At 39.6% G+C, this 19116-nt stretch overlaps 1 protein-coding gene across 4 annotated transcripts; it reads right to left on the bottom strand.

Moving 5' to 3' along the window:
• Positions 1-1598: 1598 nt before the first annotated feature.
• Positions 1599-17509, bottom strand: nlgn3b (neuroligin 3b). Of its 4 annotated transcripts, none has more exons than XM_030153707.1 (7): positions 17071-17509; positions 12882-13552; positions 10773-10832; positions 9668-9817; positions 8614-8799; positions 5860-6649; positions 1599-3650 (listed from the first exon to the last, which is right to left on the bottom strand). In XM_030153707.1, exons 2-7 carry the CDS (start codon positions 13360-13362, stop codon positions 2852-2854), a joined length of 2466 nt encoding a protein of 821 aa, XP_030009567.1. In that variant the 5' UTR covers positions 13363-13552; positions 17071-17509; the 3' UTR covers positions 1599-2851. The 4 variants fall into 4 exon arrangements, with proteins under 4 accessions (XP_030009567.1, XP_030009570.1, XP_030009569.1 ...); XM_030153710.1 differs by having other exon boundaries at positions 13498-13552; positions 17071-17507; XM_030153709.1 differs by lacking the exon at positions 10773-10832.
• Between the last annotated feature and the right edge of the window lie 1607 nt (positions 17510-19116).

The following is a 19116-nucleotide window of genomic DNA, read 5'->3' as shown; positions in this document are numbered from 1 at the left end:
CACTCTGCCATCTTCTCAAATGTGTGATATTATCATCTTGTCGTAATGTACTGATCTAGTGTCAGCTTCAGAATGTTTGAGAAAATGATCTGTTCTAAAGCAACAATATCTCTTTGGATTTTGAAATGTTTGGTTTGAATTTTCTGTCCAAATGTCTTTTGTCTGCTGAAAACCTAGAGCCATAACAGATCAAGTAATTAGTATGTAGAAAGGATTAATGGATCAGCTTTGTTAAGCTTTAAGGGAAGAGTGGGGAGGAGTGATGTCTTTGAAATCTGGGAAAAAACATGAGAGGGAGAGGAAAAAAGACGAGGAACATTAATTAACCCAAAGTCCTGTGTGTGTGTGTGAGTGTGTACAATGCTTGTCAGCTTTACTTGGGAGATGTGAATAAGCAATAATTCTGACAATCAAAGGATGGGATTAGGTAGGAGGACAAGTTTTAAAGGCTCACTCGCTTGTGTGACATTAAGAGAGTAATTCATCCATTTATGAATAAACCATATTCCACAAAAACGGCTACAGGCAGGTGGTCAGGGATGTTAGGGGCTCAGATGATGAATTGTTGGGTGACATTTAATAAGACTACCGTGCATTCCTTAGTTGATGCATGAACTGGTTTTAAACAAACACATTAGTCACTTAGCTTTTAAGTGGTGTTAAGTCACATATATCATGGTACATTTGGTATAATCAATTTGAAAGTTACTCCTACATATCATGAACAGGACCGTGGACAGCAGCAGATATGTATCAATGCATCCTGTCTGCTCTATAGTATGATTATATACTGTAGAATAATATGAGATATAGTAGAGTGATCTATCTGAGATTCATTTTTGTAATTGTTTGCAGTATGACAGATATACTCTCCAATATTTACGCACTGAATGTGGTAATATGCATGTGTTTATACAGGGCAGGAGGGAGCCCAATAAAAATATTTGCACCACCTTCTATGCCTGTTATGGTAATGTGTGTTATTTTATCTTCTGACAAAATGAACAAACAGCCATCAAACAAACAAACAAGCACACAGAGCACAAAAACACGTCAAGCTCAGTCAGAAGTGCATTCAATGGCAATGACCTCCCATGGTGAATGCGTAAATTATTTGTTTTACCGCATGATAAATCAAGAGGGGGACTGTGAACTGTTCTCCAACTGGGTGTTTTATTTACTTGCGTGTTTGATTGTCTTTCATGATAATCTCAGACTCAGCTGGCAGCTTGATTGAAGCCTGGGGGAACTAAAACCTGCCACTATGTCCAAATATTTTCAAAGACAGATCCTAAAAAAGAGACAAGACACAGTATCACCGTTGAAAGACGGGAAAAGGTCGAATTTACCATTAGTGAAAGTCTGTAAAGTATCAGTGAAGTTTATAAATGAAGTGGTAGCATTTTAATTTGCTGCTAGCTTCCCAAATGTGATTAACAGTTCTACTTGGATTATCCATGTAAGGTGTGATGAAATCCTCACAAGTGTTGAAAATGTCTCAAACTGAAAAACACCTGTTTAAGTGTCAAAGCATCACCCCCCCCTCCCAAAAAATAAAAACAAAAAAACAAAAAAATAAATGTGGATTCATCAGCACATTTAGTTCCAAAAATCTTTTAATAGTCGGCTCATTTAGATTAAACAACATTATGATAGGTTCAAAGAAATCAAATCTCAAAGCTTGATGTCCATCATGTCCATTCAGTAAAGAGTGACCCCTGGATATATCTTCATACGAACAGGGTCCAAACCACATGGAGAAGGAGCGATTATCTGTAAGTTTAATAAAACTCCTTTTTAAATGTGAATAACTGAGTTGGAATACATACAATTACAATGTAGTTACAGTAATCTTTCTGAAGACCTTACATTATTCATAAACAAACAACAAATAAAACGCTGGTCTAAGTTATTCTGTACAAACAAGCCAAGCCAAAAGAACCATGAGTTAGAGTTGAAAAACACATTTATAAGCAATTCTTTTATAGTGAAGCAGAAGTTATAGTCCTATAATGTCTTGAACAAAATTATAGACACGCAAAACAAAAATATAGCAAGGATACTCAAATAGACTACAATAGATTACACAACACTAAAACTGAATGGTTAATTTTAAACAATGCCTAATTTACACTTTTGTAGCGCACTTCTTAGTACACACACCCACACAGACACACACACTCTCACACGCGGGGGTGTTGTATTTTGCATCACCAGATAGAAATATTTTTGATAAACTGGATATTTTTACCACATGAGTAACCAGCATTTGAGTAAAATTTCAATCCAATGTTGTCATGATTCCACAGAAAATCCTTACGTGAGCGAGTTACAAGGCATTTTAAAGTAATTACAGTAAAAATACAATTTAATAATAAGCAATGTACCATGAGAAATATGTATAAAATAGCTTGATGATGATAATAATAATAATCATAATAATACTGTTTTTCAGCTTTTCCCAGATCTCTGTCCACCATGAGTTGTAATGTCACTTTGTTCCACATACTGCAGGGGATCAAAATAGATATCACAGAGTAAGAAAAAGCTTCCCATACAAATCCAACTGTATAAACATTATACTAAGTTCTTGCTAGGTAAAGTTCCAAAAAAGCCAAAGTGGAAAATGAAATGCACTTTTTCTTTTTGACTGCCTTTGAACATGATTATTATAAAATGACTGCAGTTAGACTTCCTATCATGAGAGAGCAAAGGCAGAATGTTGGAGGTTGTACACCTTTGGAAAAGACAAAACAGATAAACTATTTTACCTACACATCCTAAATACAGCTTTACATTTCCATGTTTTAAGTACGCCACAGTTCTCTACATCTACCTGTCACCTGCCAGGTTATACCCGTGTGGTAGAGTGGGTGCTGGGCAGGCCTGCTGAGCTGTAACCAGCGGGGAAGGTGCTGTAGGGGCTCATGTTGGAGAGGCCCATCAGGGAGTTGGGAATCATGGTGATGTTATTGGGTGTCATCAGAGGGATGTCGTCAGGAGAACGCCGCTGGCTGAGTGAGTAGTCCAAGCTGGGAGACACGTGAAGCGGGTTGTGAAGGGCTTCACACTGGTTCCGTTGCTGGGATGACAAGGTCTCGTCTACACTGGCGATGTGGCTCACGTTGTTGCCTTTGCTGTCACGCTGGGGACTGGGCTGCTGGGACGTGTCCTGCCGACTGCGCTTGTCCTTGCGGTAGTAGAGAGCAGCGAATGCCAGGACATTGAGGAAAAGCAATGACGCCCCTACAGCTATAGTGACGCTGAGCTCTGTGGAGTAATCTCTGGGGTTTGGCATGATCAGTGGACCCATCTCCCTCCCTCCTTCGCCCCCGCTGTGGGCAGTAGACACAGGAGGCCGCCCAGTACTACCAGACCTCTTACCGTTGGACTGTGTGGGGTCCAGTGGGGTGACCTTAGTGGTGGTAGAAGAGTAATGGAACATGTCGTGGAGGTTGTAGAGATGTGGTACCAGGTGTTTCCAAAAGGCCACTTTGGTGGCGCGGTAGTGATCCCGGATACGAGGCTTCAACCCAATGTGCAGGTATAACTGGTCGTAGGGGTCGTACTTAGACCAGGCCACTTCCTCAAAGCGGTTGGCCTTGGTGTGGATGAACTTGGTGTCCTGTGGAACCGGCTTGTTTGGATCCCTACAAACATCACAAAAAAAAAAACCACAGGTCATACATTAAAAAAATACAAGTGCTTTCATTTAAATAAGAACAAAACGCAGCTCTATAACTCTAATACTGCCAACAAAATGGTTGCTAGTCTAAAATAATAAGAAAGAAATGAAGGATAAGAAGAGAAGTTAGTAATTCCTGAGAGTAACTAAACACCAAATTCGTCTTGAGCTGAGAATGGAATTAAAACAATGTAACATCAGCATTTCTCCTCAAGGGCTCAGCATTCCCTCATTCTTTCTCATTACTGACCCCTGACAGTGACCTTTACTCTGTCTCTGCTCCCAGTCTCACCTGAGTTCATCACTGAAACTAACTCACGGCAGCTCCTCATTCAACAGGAAACCCAACAATAACCCAACCTTTAACACAGTACAACATGCCTGCCTGCGTGATGTAGTGTTTGCACTCATTAACATGCTGTTTTGCACAGCTGAAACGAGTTATTAGATTAGTTTTTTACAAGAAAATTAATCCAGTTTTTAATTTCTCTGGCACCAGCTCCTCAGATGTGTGGATTGGCTCATTTTCTTCCTTTTAAATAATTATGAACAATCAATTTGAAGGTTATTTGTTCAATTAAAGGAACAATAACATTCCTAGCAGACAGATTAAAACATGAATATTTTGTTGTATTCCCAACATATTTCTGTGTTTATTTGTCCTATAACTCAGGGTAAAGGAGGCTGAGTTTTATGGAAGTGCAGCTTTAAATTTCCTCTTCACCATAACCTTTTGTTCAGTGTAGTGAGGAACCACTTTAAATTTTTATGTGAATTATGGTAAACTATAAATTTTAAGATCAATCACCTTTAGGAGACCTGCCCATGAGTGATGAAACTTTGTTTTCAGCATTAAAACGGGCACTACAAAAGTCTTAACACTGCCTGCTGGCTCTCTAAAAAGTGAAAACTTGGCACTAAAAGGGATGAACTTAAAACAGATAGTGTAGTTTGTAGTGCAGTTTATGTTCATTTAATATTGGCAGTATTATGATAAATATCACTTTTTTTTCTCCAGCTTTTTGGTGGTACAATATGCTAAAATATCCATCATATGCAAATTTTCATCCTTAAACCGGTGCAAAATTAAGCTGTTCTTTGTGGGTGGTGAAGCCAAATAATTTAGAGACAGGGGCAGCAAAACTACAAGAACTGTTTGTGCATTAATAATAAAACCAATTTCTGGACTTTATGTTAAAGAACTTTCTCATAAAAAGAACTAATTATTAAAACCTAAAGTACCACTTCTCATGTGAGTTTTTGTGAACTAAAGGAAAAAAGGGAGATAAGGCTAAAAGTAATGACAGTGTGAGTTCAGCCTGCACTTAATTAGGGGCATTACTTTAGGGTGAGTCCTTTAGTCTTTTAATCAGGGTAATAAAAGGAGGGTAAATGTAGCAAAAGTTAGAGGTTGAATAGATCAACACAAAAAAGGCAGCACCAGTCAGGTCAGATGTTCTTACCTTAATTATCTTATTAATGCAGCCATTTTGGAGACACAATTCAATCTAATATGACACACTCATGTTAGGATGACCTTTTTTTTCAAAGGACTGTGTAACAGTCGAATGTGACTGTTGGAGACTGTGTTGAACTGAGAGTCAATTGTTTGTTGACAACAAAGAGGCACTGGGGAGTAAGAGCAAAAATCTATTTCAACCTGAGGCCTCCTCATAAAGGTACAGACTATATTGTGGATGTAAGAATCTGACAGAATCAGGGTTTTTTTTTTAAGTTAGTTCACACATTAGATAAAAACCAACCTATAAATCCCAGAACATTTCATTTAAGCTCACTCTCAAGCCTGGAGACACATATAGAAGACTTGCTCACATTGGCGCTAGATTCAAGTACCGTGCATCACCCGCCTCAAGTCTTCCACACATATAATAGTTGTGATAATAAATGTACTGGCTTTTTTGAATGCATGTTCATAAAAGAACAATGTATAAATATGTCAGAGTGATGAAAATAAAAATGTGTGGGTGTAAGAATGAAAATATGTGTGAAAACAACATGCATTTGTGGAGGCCAGAGTCAAATATGTCTCATACTGAACTGCTCATTATGTGGCCCATTATTCTGTGTGAAAATGTCAGAGCTATTCATCACCAGAAACATCACCTACTGAACCATTAAAGGGACAGGTTTGTCTGTGTTTTTCCACTACTCACCCACTTTTGGCGAAGTTGGTCCAATATGTCATAACCACAGCACTGAGCATAATGTCATTCCTGGAGAAGTTGCAGGGGAACAGGTCAGTCGGGCCCACCATTGGGATGCCAAACACATAAGGCACCTCATCTCCATGCGCTGAGTCTGACCATACAGGCTTCATGAGGCTCTGGCAGTGGTGGTAGAAGGCGTAGAAGTAGGTGGGTGAGCCGTAGCGGGCGTGAAGGTCAGCTGTCACCACAGATGGCTCCACCCATTGGTGGTCTGTGAACAAAGCCACCAGAGTCTTCCTCCTGGTCTCTGGGTTGTCCTTGTCAGCCCAGTCTGTGTACATGAATTTAATAGTCTCCCTCAGTGTGTCCTTCCCTTCTGGATAACCATACAAACTGTCCACAAAGTCTGACACAGCAAAGTCAAAGTCACTGCCAGACACACCGTCCTCCAAGTCCATCACGTTCTCCACAAAGCGCAGCCCCTCTCCTTGATTAACACCCAGCAATATATCATAATTAAGAAACTCTCCCTGCTCCATCAGGATCTCCGGGTCGTCTGGGATGACGTCTCCATCTATGACAGGGCCGAAAGCCACACGGTATCTGGCAGGTTGGATATCTTGCTCCACCAGTTCCTTAGCGCTCTTTTTCTGCAGGCAGGAGACCATGTCCACAGTGTCCAAGACGTTGCAGCCAACTCTCTCAGCCAGCATGCGAGTGTACTTGACCGGTTGGTAGTTGACAGCCCAGCTGGACAGGGCTGAGCCGCTTTGAATGATAGCTCTGTGAAACAAACCTTGGGACACAATTCAGAACAAAAAGGACAGACACAGCACGTAAGCCCGTAGAAAAAATAGAGGTTAGTCATCATTATTATTCATTCACTCCCTTGTCTCTAAATGCCCAGGGCAAAAACTGTATGATCAGCCTAATCTGCCCCAAGGAAATACATGCACTCACCAGACCACAGGTTGTAAACTAATTGATATTTCACCCACTTTGTTGCAAACAAATTTAAGCCAACACCTTATAGATTTTATTATATATTAGGAAGAGAAAAACCCTAAAAAGGCAAGTCTGGTCTTGCTGAAGCAAAGCTGTTCAGTGATGCAACTGTGTGAAGAAAATGTACTGGTAGTGGGATGTTGGCCTCTTCCTTTTTTAACATTTTTTTAAATAAAAAGTGACAAAAGCACTTGTTGTTGATCCTCTTATTGAATTCAAGTGCTGTCACTTGTCAGTATTGAGCCATTATATATTACATAGAAACATGTACATATGCAGATAATGGTGAATACACATCACGTTGCATTATGGTTACACTGAGGTAGTGTCAAGTTTCCCTGCCTGCACCCGATATTCACAGACTAACTGTAATTGTAGAATCATTATTTTTTTGTGTCTAACAAGCTGTGTAGCGTACACATAGACTGCTGATGCCAACTGTGCAGTGGATGGTCTGTGCAGGGAGCTGAATATGCAGTAACCCTGATCCTTCAATGTTGATACAGTAAACACACTGCTCAGTTGAATTGTTTATATGCAATGCGTCACCTCTGTCTCCGGGGATTTTGTATTTACCACCTAAAAATGACAAGTGATTGTATCAACTCAAAAAACTCTGCTGAGGTTAAAGCATATCAGTGGCAGGGAAAAAGAGTGCAGCGACGGTGTCACTTTCTCCCTTCTTTCCTGTCATTTACTTCAAATTTTTAGGGCAGCAGCTAGCTAGTCTACTTCAAAGACAGCCCGAGGTCTTTGTGCATTCGCTGCAGCCGAGCTAGGGCATCAAATACGAACCCCACAAAGGACAGTTGCCGCAGCCTCACTGGCATTGATAAAACACACTATTTCTGCCCTTCTTGTGATTCTGTCCTGTATCAACCAGAAGACCAGGGCAATAATCCAGCAAAGATAAGACACTGCCCAATTCCCAGAGGGCCACCTATTCTAAAATATTCTTCTTTGATCTTTGCAAGGAGCTTGGTGTTTGCATGGTTAATGTTAAATCTTTATACATGTGATTCAAATGTAATTTATGTGTCTTACATGTACGCGTCTAAAATAAATATGACAGCAGTTAATAAAAAGAAAAAAAGTTATCAAACAAACATGGATAGGATATTGGCTTTTGGTCTAGTATTGCCTCATCCTCATGCCTCATCTGCTTCCAAATAAACAGTACCCTCAGGTTTGGCAGTTACAGAATATCAATGCACACAAACTGATTTTGAGGAACTCTGAAGAGCCATATCTTGGTAGGTAAACAGACGTAAAATCCACTGCAGGTGAACATGATGACATGTTGAAAACTTTATAATGCCAGTAGGTTTCTTTAAGAGCTTCACATTTTAAGAGGCAAAGCTTTTAGGCTGATTAGACTGAGTAGAGGGGAACAAAAGCAATCACTTACTTAACAAATACCCCCTTTACCCTACTCCCATATCATAACACTTCATCTTCCTGACAGACCATTTATGGCTGCACTAGATTAGAAACAAAATTCCAACATCATATTGAAATATTAATTGTTCCAGAAATAACATCTTCAAGAGAGGAAATTAATTTGGATGGGAGAAAACACATTGTAGAATTCAGTCTGCAATAATTTGTTATATTTCTTGTATTGTACATTAAGTTTTGTTGTGTAGACTCCAGGAGAAGTAGCTAATCCAAATAAACAATAAAGAATAATGGCCCCTGTGACTTTAAGTTCTAATAAAGTAAACTGGTACTATCACAAGTCTGGCTTGGTCTTACCCTCTGAGTGGTGTGATAGTGTTAGCAGGCTGACGCAAGAAGCACCAATTCCAGACCCAAACACTGTGATGCGGCCCGGGTCTCCTCCAAAGTAACCGATGTTTTTGCTTATCCAGCGCAGAGCTTGAATCTGGTCTAAGAGTCCATAATTTCCTTTAGCTGCCTGGTCACCAGTACTGAGGAAGCCTGTTGTACACATACACACAACAGAGAGTGCTGAAGTAGAGATCTGCAGTATATGTCAAGGCTTTGATCTAAAGTTGTAGCTCAGCGGGGCATCTGAATTAACTGACACCGTTTTCCCTCAGGTGCAAATATGCCTTTACTCTCTCCACAGTAGCTTGACAACTTTAGTCAACTCCTTGTAATAGTTTCCAAGAAGCAGTGCCCCTGAGGGAGAGATGTGGTCCCTACTCATGAAATCTGAATGCTCTCCTCACCATACTGACTTTATAACATCCCCAGTGCATAAATAAATTAATCTTTACTTGTGCCTGATACCTTAAATGAATTTCATCAAAACAACAGAGGTCACAGGTGCTCTTACATCGGGTCGTATTACTTATTCCCTTGTCTACTCTCATCTTAACAAGGTACTGTTTTTGAATGTTAAACTCAGAAACAAAATACATTTGACCTTGCCTTGTGAATGCTGCATCCCTTCCATAGTATATTTGACTTTTTTTTTCCAAGAATGGCAAAAGCTGATACTGTATAGATTAGATAAATCCGTCTAAAGGAAGATAAATTGTGTTTTCAGGATGGGTGTAAAACAGCTTGTTTCAAACAAGGACAGAGTGTGATAAGTATTTGCATCACTTTTCCTCTGAGGACAACATTTGTATGCAAATCAAGCTATGCCATGCTACAATGATCTCAGTTACCTATATTTTTCATCCGTTTTTCTTTCATGTATCCTCCTTTCATTGGCTATTGAGAGCAAAACAACTGGCAATTAATGGCTGTTATTCCATTTTATTCCCTTATATTGAACGGACTAAATACTCCATTTGAAACACCATTAAATGTTACCACGCAGAGACAAAAGCATCACCTAATATTCCAATTCTGTAGTTGAGCGTGACAACAACAACATTCCCATAACTGGCGAGCACGCTGCCATCCATCATGTTCCCGGTGCCCTCCATATAGGAGCCTCCATGGATGTAGACCATCACCGGTCGAGCTTCAGAGTCCCTTATATCTGCAACGTCAACACACACACACATGCTGAGCAAACAACTGCAGAGGTATCAGAAATGAAACGGAGAATTAATAGAGCACAGTTACTAAAACTTTATATCCCAACTGTTCCGTATGAGGTATGGGTAAAGGCTGCTTTACAAAGGTGCTTAAAAGCAAGCTAGGGTGGTAGGCCTGTGGATTGGAAGCTGTAATGACATTCAAAAATGCATGGTAAGTACACTCTGACAAGTATGTGTATGAATAAATGGTCAAATATATTTCACAGCCATTTTTACGGAGCATGTAAGGGAACAAACAAGCATTTTTTTTTTAAATACAGTGGTGGAGGTTGATGTGTTCTGTATCATATCTGGAGACTGCTGTTCTTAATAAGCCTCTGGATTAGAGATACAAGCACAATAAATCTATTTGGTTTGTTTGATCTCAACCAAGATTAAGATTGTACTAAAGATGTCTAAGACACTTGGCAGTTCAATTTGTTACTTGCGTGCATAAGCATTAGAAAACGTTTGCCTGTGTTTACGTGTGAAAACAGAGCTGATTCTGATTTGAACTGTGGAATAACACACTGAGTTAAAATAGAAGCAGTGAGAATCAAGCTCAAGAGGTTCAACGTGACATGTATTTATTATATAGATTTCTACAGTGTCTTATATCTGTCTATAAGAGACAGTAGAAGATATAGCATTAAAGAATACAATCTCAAGATTAATATCCATTGCAGCTGAGATGCAGCACGTACGGTAGGGATTTAAATAGTGCTTATATCAAGACATAAGGGCAACAGCCATGTTCTGTAATCATAAAGTCAGATAACATTTTTTTATTCATTCCACTCACAATAAAAAAAACCATCAGTGATATATAACAGTACAAAACCAAGAGTTTAAAGACCTTCACCCAAATTAAACTTAAAGAAACCATGCATTAAGACCTTGAGCTCTTAAAAATACCTTCAGATATATGAGTCTCTGCATGTGAGAAAGTCGCCCCCTTTTTCTTGTGTTGGCTCCCTGGGATTCACATGAAGAAAAAAGAAGTAGAGAATTCAAAAAAAGAGTGGTTGACTGTGTTGTATACCTAACGTATCATCCAAGTAAAATAACAAAAGGGAGAAAAATACATATTGAGTTTACAAAATTGTACTATTTTATCTGATTGCTTTCTAACAAAATGTAGATGATATTATCTAAAAAGCTGCAGAGGCATAAAGCACATAATTGTGAATAAGAGCTTCTCCCAAACAAAAATCATTATCTGTTAGGCACTGGTTTGGTCTGTCACAGTGTGTATATATGTGCACATATGAGTGCACATACACCCACACAGTGCTACTTTTAAAAGGTTTATTATCTGTATTGTTATATTGATCCAGCTGTCTTTTCTTTGACTTGAGTAATACATCTTTCTTAGTTCATTTTATCTCCTTGTAGGATGAGGTATTTACCCACAAACAATCATGTCAATTCCTCAGGCAAAACACTTAAATAGTTGCTGTTAGTGGAGATATGAGGTATATGGCGTGATAATGAATTATTAATAAACAAAGCAAAGACCTGCTCTGACTTGTGTGGTGCATTAAAGCACAGACATAAATATTGGATAGCTGAAAGTGCAAAAACACAATCTTTACTTCAATTTGGAATGGGAAAAGATTACTTTGATTTAAGAAAGTAAAAAGGAACACAGCCATTGTTGTACATCAATGAAACAAATAATGAAGTCAAGGAATGCCCAAGGTACATCTTAAATAAACAATGACATTATAAAAAATAAAAATGTATAGAACCAATGGCTTATAGTTGCTTTTGAAATTTAAATAGGAATGCAAATGTGAAATGTAATTAACCTGTTTGTGCACTCAATGAGGAGGCCTTTAAGCAGTACTCAGACTAGGAGCATTATAAAATGTGGGCTGCACCATTTTGGACTGCTACCTCTCAAGCAGGCTGTTTATCTGTTGTTGCTACGCTACCATAGAAAAGCCATTCAAAGAGTGGTGTGTTACATACAGAAGCTGAACACGGTTCAACTTTGAATGCTGAATGTTTTTCTTATTACACGACCCTGAATATTTGTGAGGAAGGGAATGCATCCTCAGACACCATGTTTAATTGGTGCATTGAACTAACCTGAATTAGACAAATGTTTGTCACCACACAAGATGAGAGAAGATAGGGCATTACTGCATTGTACTGCTAATCTCGGCAGACACACAAAATGCTCTCCTGCTGTTTCAGTTCACTATTTGATACAGGAAAATAATAAGGATTCAGCAAGTCGTTCCTCTCTTTCTTTCTCTCCCTGCCCTCGTTTCCTTCTCTTCTCTGGTGTCTGCCATTAAATAAAGGTTCAAAATGGCCAAAAACATATATTAATAAAGAAGAAAATAAGCAGGATTCAGCAAGCGATAGACAGGATTTGACTCCTGCTCCTCGCTAATTGGCCCCCAACAGACACAGTGTCTGGAGTTCTCTGTAGTGCACTTTTAGTAAAATGTGAAGAAACTGTAATTTAGGATTCGTAACAAACATGAGAAGTGGGCACTCCTGGCTTTACTAGTTTTCCTAAGTGAGTAATTCTTCGTAATTACCTTTGATACAAAGTAGTGACACCCAAATATGCTAGTCTCATCATTTTGAAAGCACTAAATTATTGCTTATATTTTCATGGACCAATAGTTGAACAACACCTTACCTCAGCGATATTCTCTTTATGTCTCCTAGAGGAACCAAGCACTTAGCCAAGCATTTTATCTTTACTTATATTTCCCTGTGTGTTTTATACATGAGACTTTTTCAGTGGGAACATCATTAGACTACACACTATTAATAATCACTTATGAGAGAGAACTAGATTGAAATATTTGTCAGTGTAATAGGAATGCAACATATGAGACAATGATGACATTGCTTTGGATGGTAAATCAGCCCTGTGGCAGCAATGACACAAGCAGCAGAGGTGCATGCTTTATGACGATCACAGGACGACATCAGGGCCACGACCACGGTGATCAATGGACATGGATAGTCATTGCTGTCCGTTTTACCACACCAACTCACCATCCTCTGTTGGAGCGTAGATGTTTAGGTATAAACAGTCCTCGCTCTGATCCTGAATGTATGTGGCAACTATGTCCAGGTTATAGGTGAACCATATGGGCATCATGATCTCTGGCACGGTGTTGTGGATGTTCTGAGGGCACACAGGCATGAAGTGTGTGGCATTCTTGATACCTGACCAAGAGGAGGGCTGCTCTGGGGGCATGAAACGCTTCTCACCCACTGGTGGGGCAGCATAGGGGACACCCAGATACTGATCAACGGGCCTGAGGACCTCTGTGGCCACGGGAACCCTGAGGCCTCGCAGTTTTCCAAACTGGGTGGTCACTGTTGGGTAGAATTTCTGGCTTGTAGCCTTGGTGAATGACCAGCAGGAACATAATATCCACCAAAGAAGAGCACAGTGGGTGATGGTTACAGTCCCTTGCTGATGTAGCAGGTGTGCAGGCAACAGATGGTCTCTAAAGGTAGCCAGCCACATGGTCTGGGCAGTATGGCGCCCTTGGACAAAACAAATGCACACTGTAGTGTCCACTCAGTCCCTCTGCACTGACCCTGTCAAACACACATCACTCACTGTGCCTTTGACGCCAATGGTTATCAAATCCAATTTCACCTCAGTCTGGTATGGTCCACCCAGTCTTCCACTGTTCATTGCAGTACATCCAGATCTGAAAACAAGACCATCAGAAACATTAGATAAGTTAATCAAGATCATGTGCAAATAGCTGTAGAACTAACTTACTTCATGGAAGTAGTGACTTTTTACCAAACGTTGGCGCTCTAAATACATTTTTATGTGGTCTCAATATCAGTATGCAACATCTTGTATTTCACTTCAGGGCTAATAACCTTTTGGGACAAATTGCTGTCTTAAAAGCGCAAATTTATGTGTATACATGTACAATTCACTGAATACTAATCTGCACGCATCAGTGGAATAAGCAAGGGGAAGAATTTGAAAAACCCATCTGCTGTGATGTTGGAGCTGCGAAAGAATCTCAAGATAAAAGGTGTTAAGCACCCTTTTTCTTCTGTAAAAGCAGCGGAGTGAACAGCACCAGAAAGACAAATGTTTAATATGTATAAGACAGAGATAAAAGGGACCTCCCCAGAAAAGAAGTCTCTGCCTCAAAACTCAATATATTTCACAAGCAAATATCTCAAATAATAAATAGGGACTGTTTGTATGTTCTGGTATCTAAAAGGCAGTTGACTCCTGATTAAAAGCTGCATAATGAACGTGAACATGCTCGTCTGATGGGACCACACTTGCATCAAACTGTCCTCATTAAGTAAGGTAATTGCAGGTTAACTGAAAGACTGGAAGAAAGCTTACAGTCAGCAAAAGACCACCAGTTCAATATCTGAAGAGGAGTTTTTTTTTTCACTTGTATTCTCTGCTATCCATTTGTAACATGTTTTTCTTCATTCGAAAATCACAAATAGGTGTTCATCGAAGGAAAAATGCAATGTGAGAGTTTCTAGTCAGCTTTTATTTTGTTGAGAAATTTAACTGTCCTTGCATACTTTAACACACTACAGCCATTTCCTCAGTATCAAGAGAACTGCATAAACACACAAACCTCCCAGGTTTACATAAAGCCTCAGAATCCTCCAATCATATAGAACTTAATTCTATATTCATATGTAAAATCTTGATGTTGTATTTGATACCGTAGTGACTTCAAGTAGCATACTTCAGGTGCCCAACGCAAACATCATGTGCATGCATATTCTATGTATGTGCAGTGCATGCATAATCTGATTTCTATTCCAAGCAGAATCCCAAAGCTTCTGTCGACATCACCACCACCTGTTTACACTTTTTCACCCTAAATGTCTTTGCTGGTTCATTAAGTATCTTTGCTTCAGTAAATAGAAGATATTTCATCCCTAATCACATGCAGAGTTAACCGTATTTCAAATAAAGTATCAAATGTAAGCTCAGCCATGGAGAACTGACAGCCAACTGTGCTGCATTTCTTCCAATTAACTACAGTGTAAAACAAAAATGCATTTTGTTGTAGTCTAAGAAAGTAGCAAACAGATACTGCTTGTTGACAATGGGGTCTCATTGGCACATCAATGAACAAAGCAAAAACAAGCTTGTTAACCCAATCAAATTTATTGATGAGCACTACCTCGAGGCTTGCAGAAGAATGCCTCTGAACAGCTCTGTTTCAGTCTGATCTACCTGTGCAGTCTGTCCTTAATATGAGGATCTAACTAACAAAAAATATGGTGCATTGGGTTTTCTTTTGCCCTGCAACGTTTTGTTTACACTAGCAGGGACATAAACACAAACAGCCTCATTCTTTCTTTCATACTGTAGGTGCACGACAGTGACTGTCTGAAGTCCATTACAGTTCATTTTCAAAGAGCCAGATAAATCAGATACCTTTTATTCTCTGAGTATTATTACAAAAGTTCATTTGAGAAATACTGTATCCCTCTGCCCTCGGCCAGATTTGTCTGTATTAATTAACACTTATGAATTCCCCATTAGCCAAAAAAGGACACTCCTTCCATCGCCTATCTGTTATGTGACAATGATGTACAGCTCCCAAGACATTAAAATGGAGAAGAAAGAGAACCTGATTTTTCTGTAGATCAGGGCACATCCACTGGTTTGAAACTGACACTGACAATAAATCATCTGGATCCCATTCGGAGGTACAGGGAAGAAATACTGTTCTCAAAATCTGCTGTGAAATTGTTACAATTATCGAATTAGCAGACACAGACTGTGTAGTGGGCATTACCGATCAGATTTGGTTAGTCGTCTCTGGCTTAACAAGCAGCCCTGGCAGTAAAAAATAAAAAATAAAAAAAACTGCCAAGGCTGCTGAGGATCAAAGGGGTGATATGAATCGCTAAAATAAGCAGCATTTTGTCTTTTAACTGCACATTTATTAGCTAAACTATTTGCTTCAACATGATTCCCTTTATTAAATATTAACTTTAATTAAAATCTAAATGACTTCAATAAAGCTGTTAATCCATTTAATGGCTATACTTTTGATTTGTTTACTAATTGCAGGCCATCATACCTCAATCAGGACTTGACTTTTAAGTGAGTGCCACTGTATCCTGCCTCTGACAGGATTCAGAAGTAGCTTTTTTCCCCTTCTTATAGTCTGCAGTGGGACAGATGTGGATAAAAGCTTTATGGCTTACACCAAATGGGCCACATAATAAAAGTGAGCCATCCTTCAGTCAAGTTTGACACACTCGGTTTTGGGGCAATTTAGGATGGCAATCAGCCCAGCAGTGACAGAAGAGAGAAAGTGGGGGAAAATTTTTGCCAATTAATGTGCACAATGCACATAAATAAATCAGCATCCAGTGACATGTTCAAAATCAAAATGAGTTAGGGGTTTAATATTTCATTTTAATGCAGTACACTAGTGGTTTGAGCCAAAAGACCTGGATCCCATGGGTTTCATTCCTTAAATACTAATCGACTTGTTTAGTTCTTCTGTGGACCTGATGCCTCTTAAATGTGTATTACAGTGATTGTTATCATCATGTTTTACTCCCCACCATTACTATATACACACCTACTACATTGACAACCACACAATTCACACTAATTCACCACTAATAAAAAAATCTCTGGGACAACATCTCATCGATTAGGTTCTGGTTGCCTGGGGGGCCCTTAACATGAAAGCGTTTGAGAGGGAGCCTCGTATGTCAGACCACAGTCCTGGGCTCCCAATGCCCTTGTAATTCGGCTGGTGTGGATCAAAACCGTGTTAGTGGATTCCCCAAATCCCCCTAATTTAGCGATGCAATAAAGACGAGAGAGGATTGTTGCAGAGAGGACTGTAACAAAAGAAAATCTGCAGGTAGCACACACGATAGTCATCAGTGCTTTACCATTTAATGCAAAGAACCAGCCCCAATGGAGAAAAGCAAAAGCCACAGCCCAGATAGCATCGACAAACTGCTGTAGTGGATGCGCTGCCTCACGTTGTGACTGGGAAAGCTTGTTTAATTCAGGTCTAGGACGGTGGAATATTGAGGGAAAATGGGAAAAAAAACAAACAAAACAACGCATCCTCAAACCTCAGTGCGGTATCTTAGGGTATTAGTTGGGAGTGAGACAATTAGCGCAGATACCAGTGATCAATGTGAATAGAGATGCGTCCCACGGAAAAACAAAATCATTAGGTTAACTCACCTGCTTTTACACAAGCTGAAACGCGCTCCATGTCGACATTTCCTCCATACCATGCCCGTCAGTTTCGATGCAGGACAATGAGATGTGCGTGTAAAATATCCCCGCGATTTTCAGTATCAAATAGATCTTTTACTCTTATCTCCCTGCTTTGCACAGTCTGTGTGCTTTGCGCATTCACGACGCCAAGGTCAGGAGCGCCAACGGTTTTAATGGAGCGCCCACCATAGAGATCTCTACGGCGCCCACTGCCAGCGCGTTACTAGGCAACCACCGGGCTACGCCAGTGCATTAAATTCACCCTCCAACAACCGACAAAATCCCAATTTAGAAACCATTAACTAACCACCTTAACCTCCAACAACACTCACGTACTCACACGCTTTGTGTTCGAGCGAAATCCATCTGCCTGTGACCAAGCAGACAAACAAGTGGCTCTATTCATGAAGTGTGCGGCCCTGCATGGGAGGAAATGTGCGGGGCGGTATTTGCTCAATTATAGCAATGCATTTCGAATATATTATGTTTCATGAGGCATAAGCATTTTAGCGAATAAGAACAACCTTGGCAAAAAAAGAATAAAATTAAAGAGAGAGAGAGAGAGAGAGAGAGAGAGAGAGAGAGAGAGAGAGAGAGAGAGAGAGAGAGAGGTGAAAACTCCAGATTATAAACTACCCCACATTATGTTTTCCCATTGGCTTTGTAATATATTAAAAATCCATCCCCTTGTAAGTGCAGCCTATAAAATATGGATTTATTAATCAGAGCTGTTCTCACACCACCATAAGAGTTGCTTCTCAAAGCCGCAGTGCTGCAATGACAGCTCTGAGACATGCACCCGTTTAACAAGCAGGTTGAATTGGCTTTGCACAGATAGTCCCTGCCACAACAGCCAACTTAAATGCCTATAAGTAGAAATGACTGCATGTTCACAAGACACCGAGAGATCCTCTTCTTCTTCTTCTTCTTTTTTTTTTGTACTTCATACAGCTCATTAAGACTGTTAAAGTAATTGCAAAAATGCCTTTTTGCTGCTGATGTGAAAACATGAATTTTAGCAAATGAGTATCTGCTTGCCTCATAAAATGTTTCTTACAGCACAATTTGAGCATATTATATTGTTGCTCAGTGCTCTGTTTCTAAACTATCTGGATGTGTTCTCTATATAAAAAAAATATACTGCCACTTTATATCTTTGTCAAGACTCTAGACATTCACAAACACTGTATATGAGGTAAAATCCAGGGAGTTGCTGACAAAGCAGATGTTTTTCCAATATCTCTTTTTTGCCTGCCGGCCATAGCTGTGATTTTGCATGTATGAAATGTCTCTAGAGTCAGGGAGAGATGCTATCTATTGATGCCTGGTTTAAGCATCCAAAGAAAGGCTTTTCAAAAGAGAAAATGACCTGAATTTTTGTTAATGTTTACGGAGGGCGCAGTCTTTTACCACAGTACTAAGAAGAGATAAACATGAGTCTTTATTCAATACTGTTTACTGTTCAGTTTATAGGTTACAAGCTGTGTTTGCAGGTTACGATGTAAAAACCACCAACCTTAGTTGCACAGTAGCAAGTTATTTTTGTAGAATAATGCAGTCGAAGGGCATGTCATTTTAATTGTGTTTCACATATTAGATCATCTACCGACTCAAAAGTTTCTGCACTGTATACTGGACTTATTATCCTTATCCCCGTGGTATAATGAGAAGTCCAACAAATGCATTTTGAAAGGAAGACATTTTAATTAAAGAAAAAAAAAGTCCTACTTCAGCTGTTTGCAGCCATGGACAGTTTCTCCAGACAGACCCTACAGTATGTGTGAGCTGAATCAGCTTGATTAGGGACAAAGATAAAGCAGCTTCCGTGGCCATGGGTGTGTCACTGCATTTTTTTTTTTTTTTTGGTTAGTATTATATTCCTGGTATCAAATAATTATTATTGGTGCTCTGATAACAGACAACAGGGAGGTGATAGGAAACAATGAAGAACAAAATGGGATGACGTTCAGCACCGGTCTGTGAACTGAGAGTTGAACTATTCTCTTCTAG

Source organism: Sphaeramia orbicularis, chromosome 14 (assembly GCF_902148855.1).
Source record: "Sphaeramia orbicularis chromosome 14, fSphaOr1.1, whole genome shotgun sequence".
NCBI classification, from domain to species: domain Eukaryota; kingdom Metazoa; phylum Chordata; class Actinopteri; order Kurtiformes; family Apogonidae; genus Sphaeramia; species Sphaeramia orbicularis.
Note: the sequence above shows the minus strand (reverse complement) of the source record. Positions and strands in the feature narration are given on the sequence as shown.

Bases quoted from the DNA above. Each gene is read 5' to 3' on its own strand.
- nlgn3b (XM_030153707.1), bottom strand. From the start codon at position 13,362: ATGTGGCTGGCTACCTTTAGAGACCATCTGTTGCCTGCACACCTGCTA. The intron at 10,833-12,881 runs GTGAGTTGGTGT...TGTGAATCCCAG, and splicing joins CTACGCTCCAACAGAGGATG to GGAGCCAACACAAGAAAAAG. The intron at 3,651-5,859 runs GTGAGTAGTGGA...TGATGTTTGTAG, and splicing joins ACCAACTTCGCCAAAAGTGG to GGATCCAAACAAGCCGGTTC.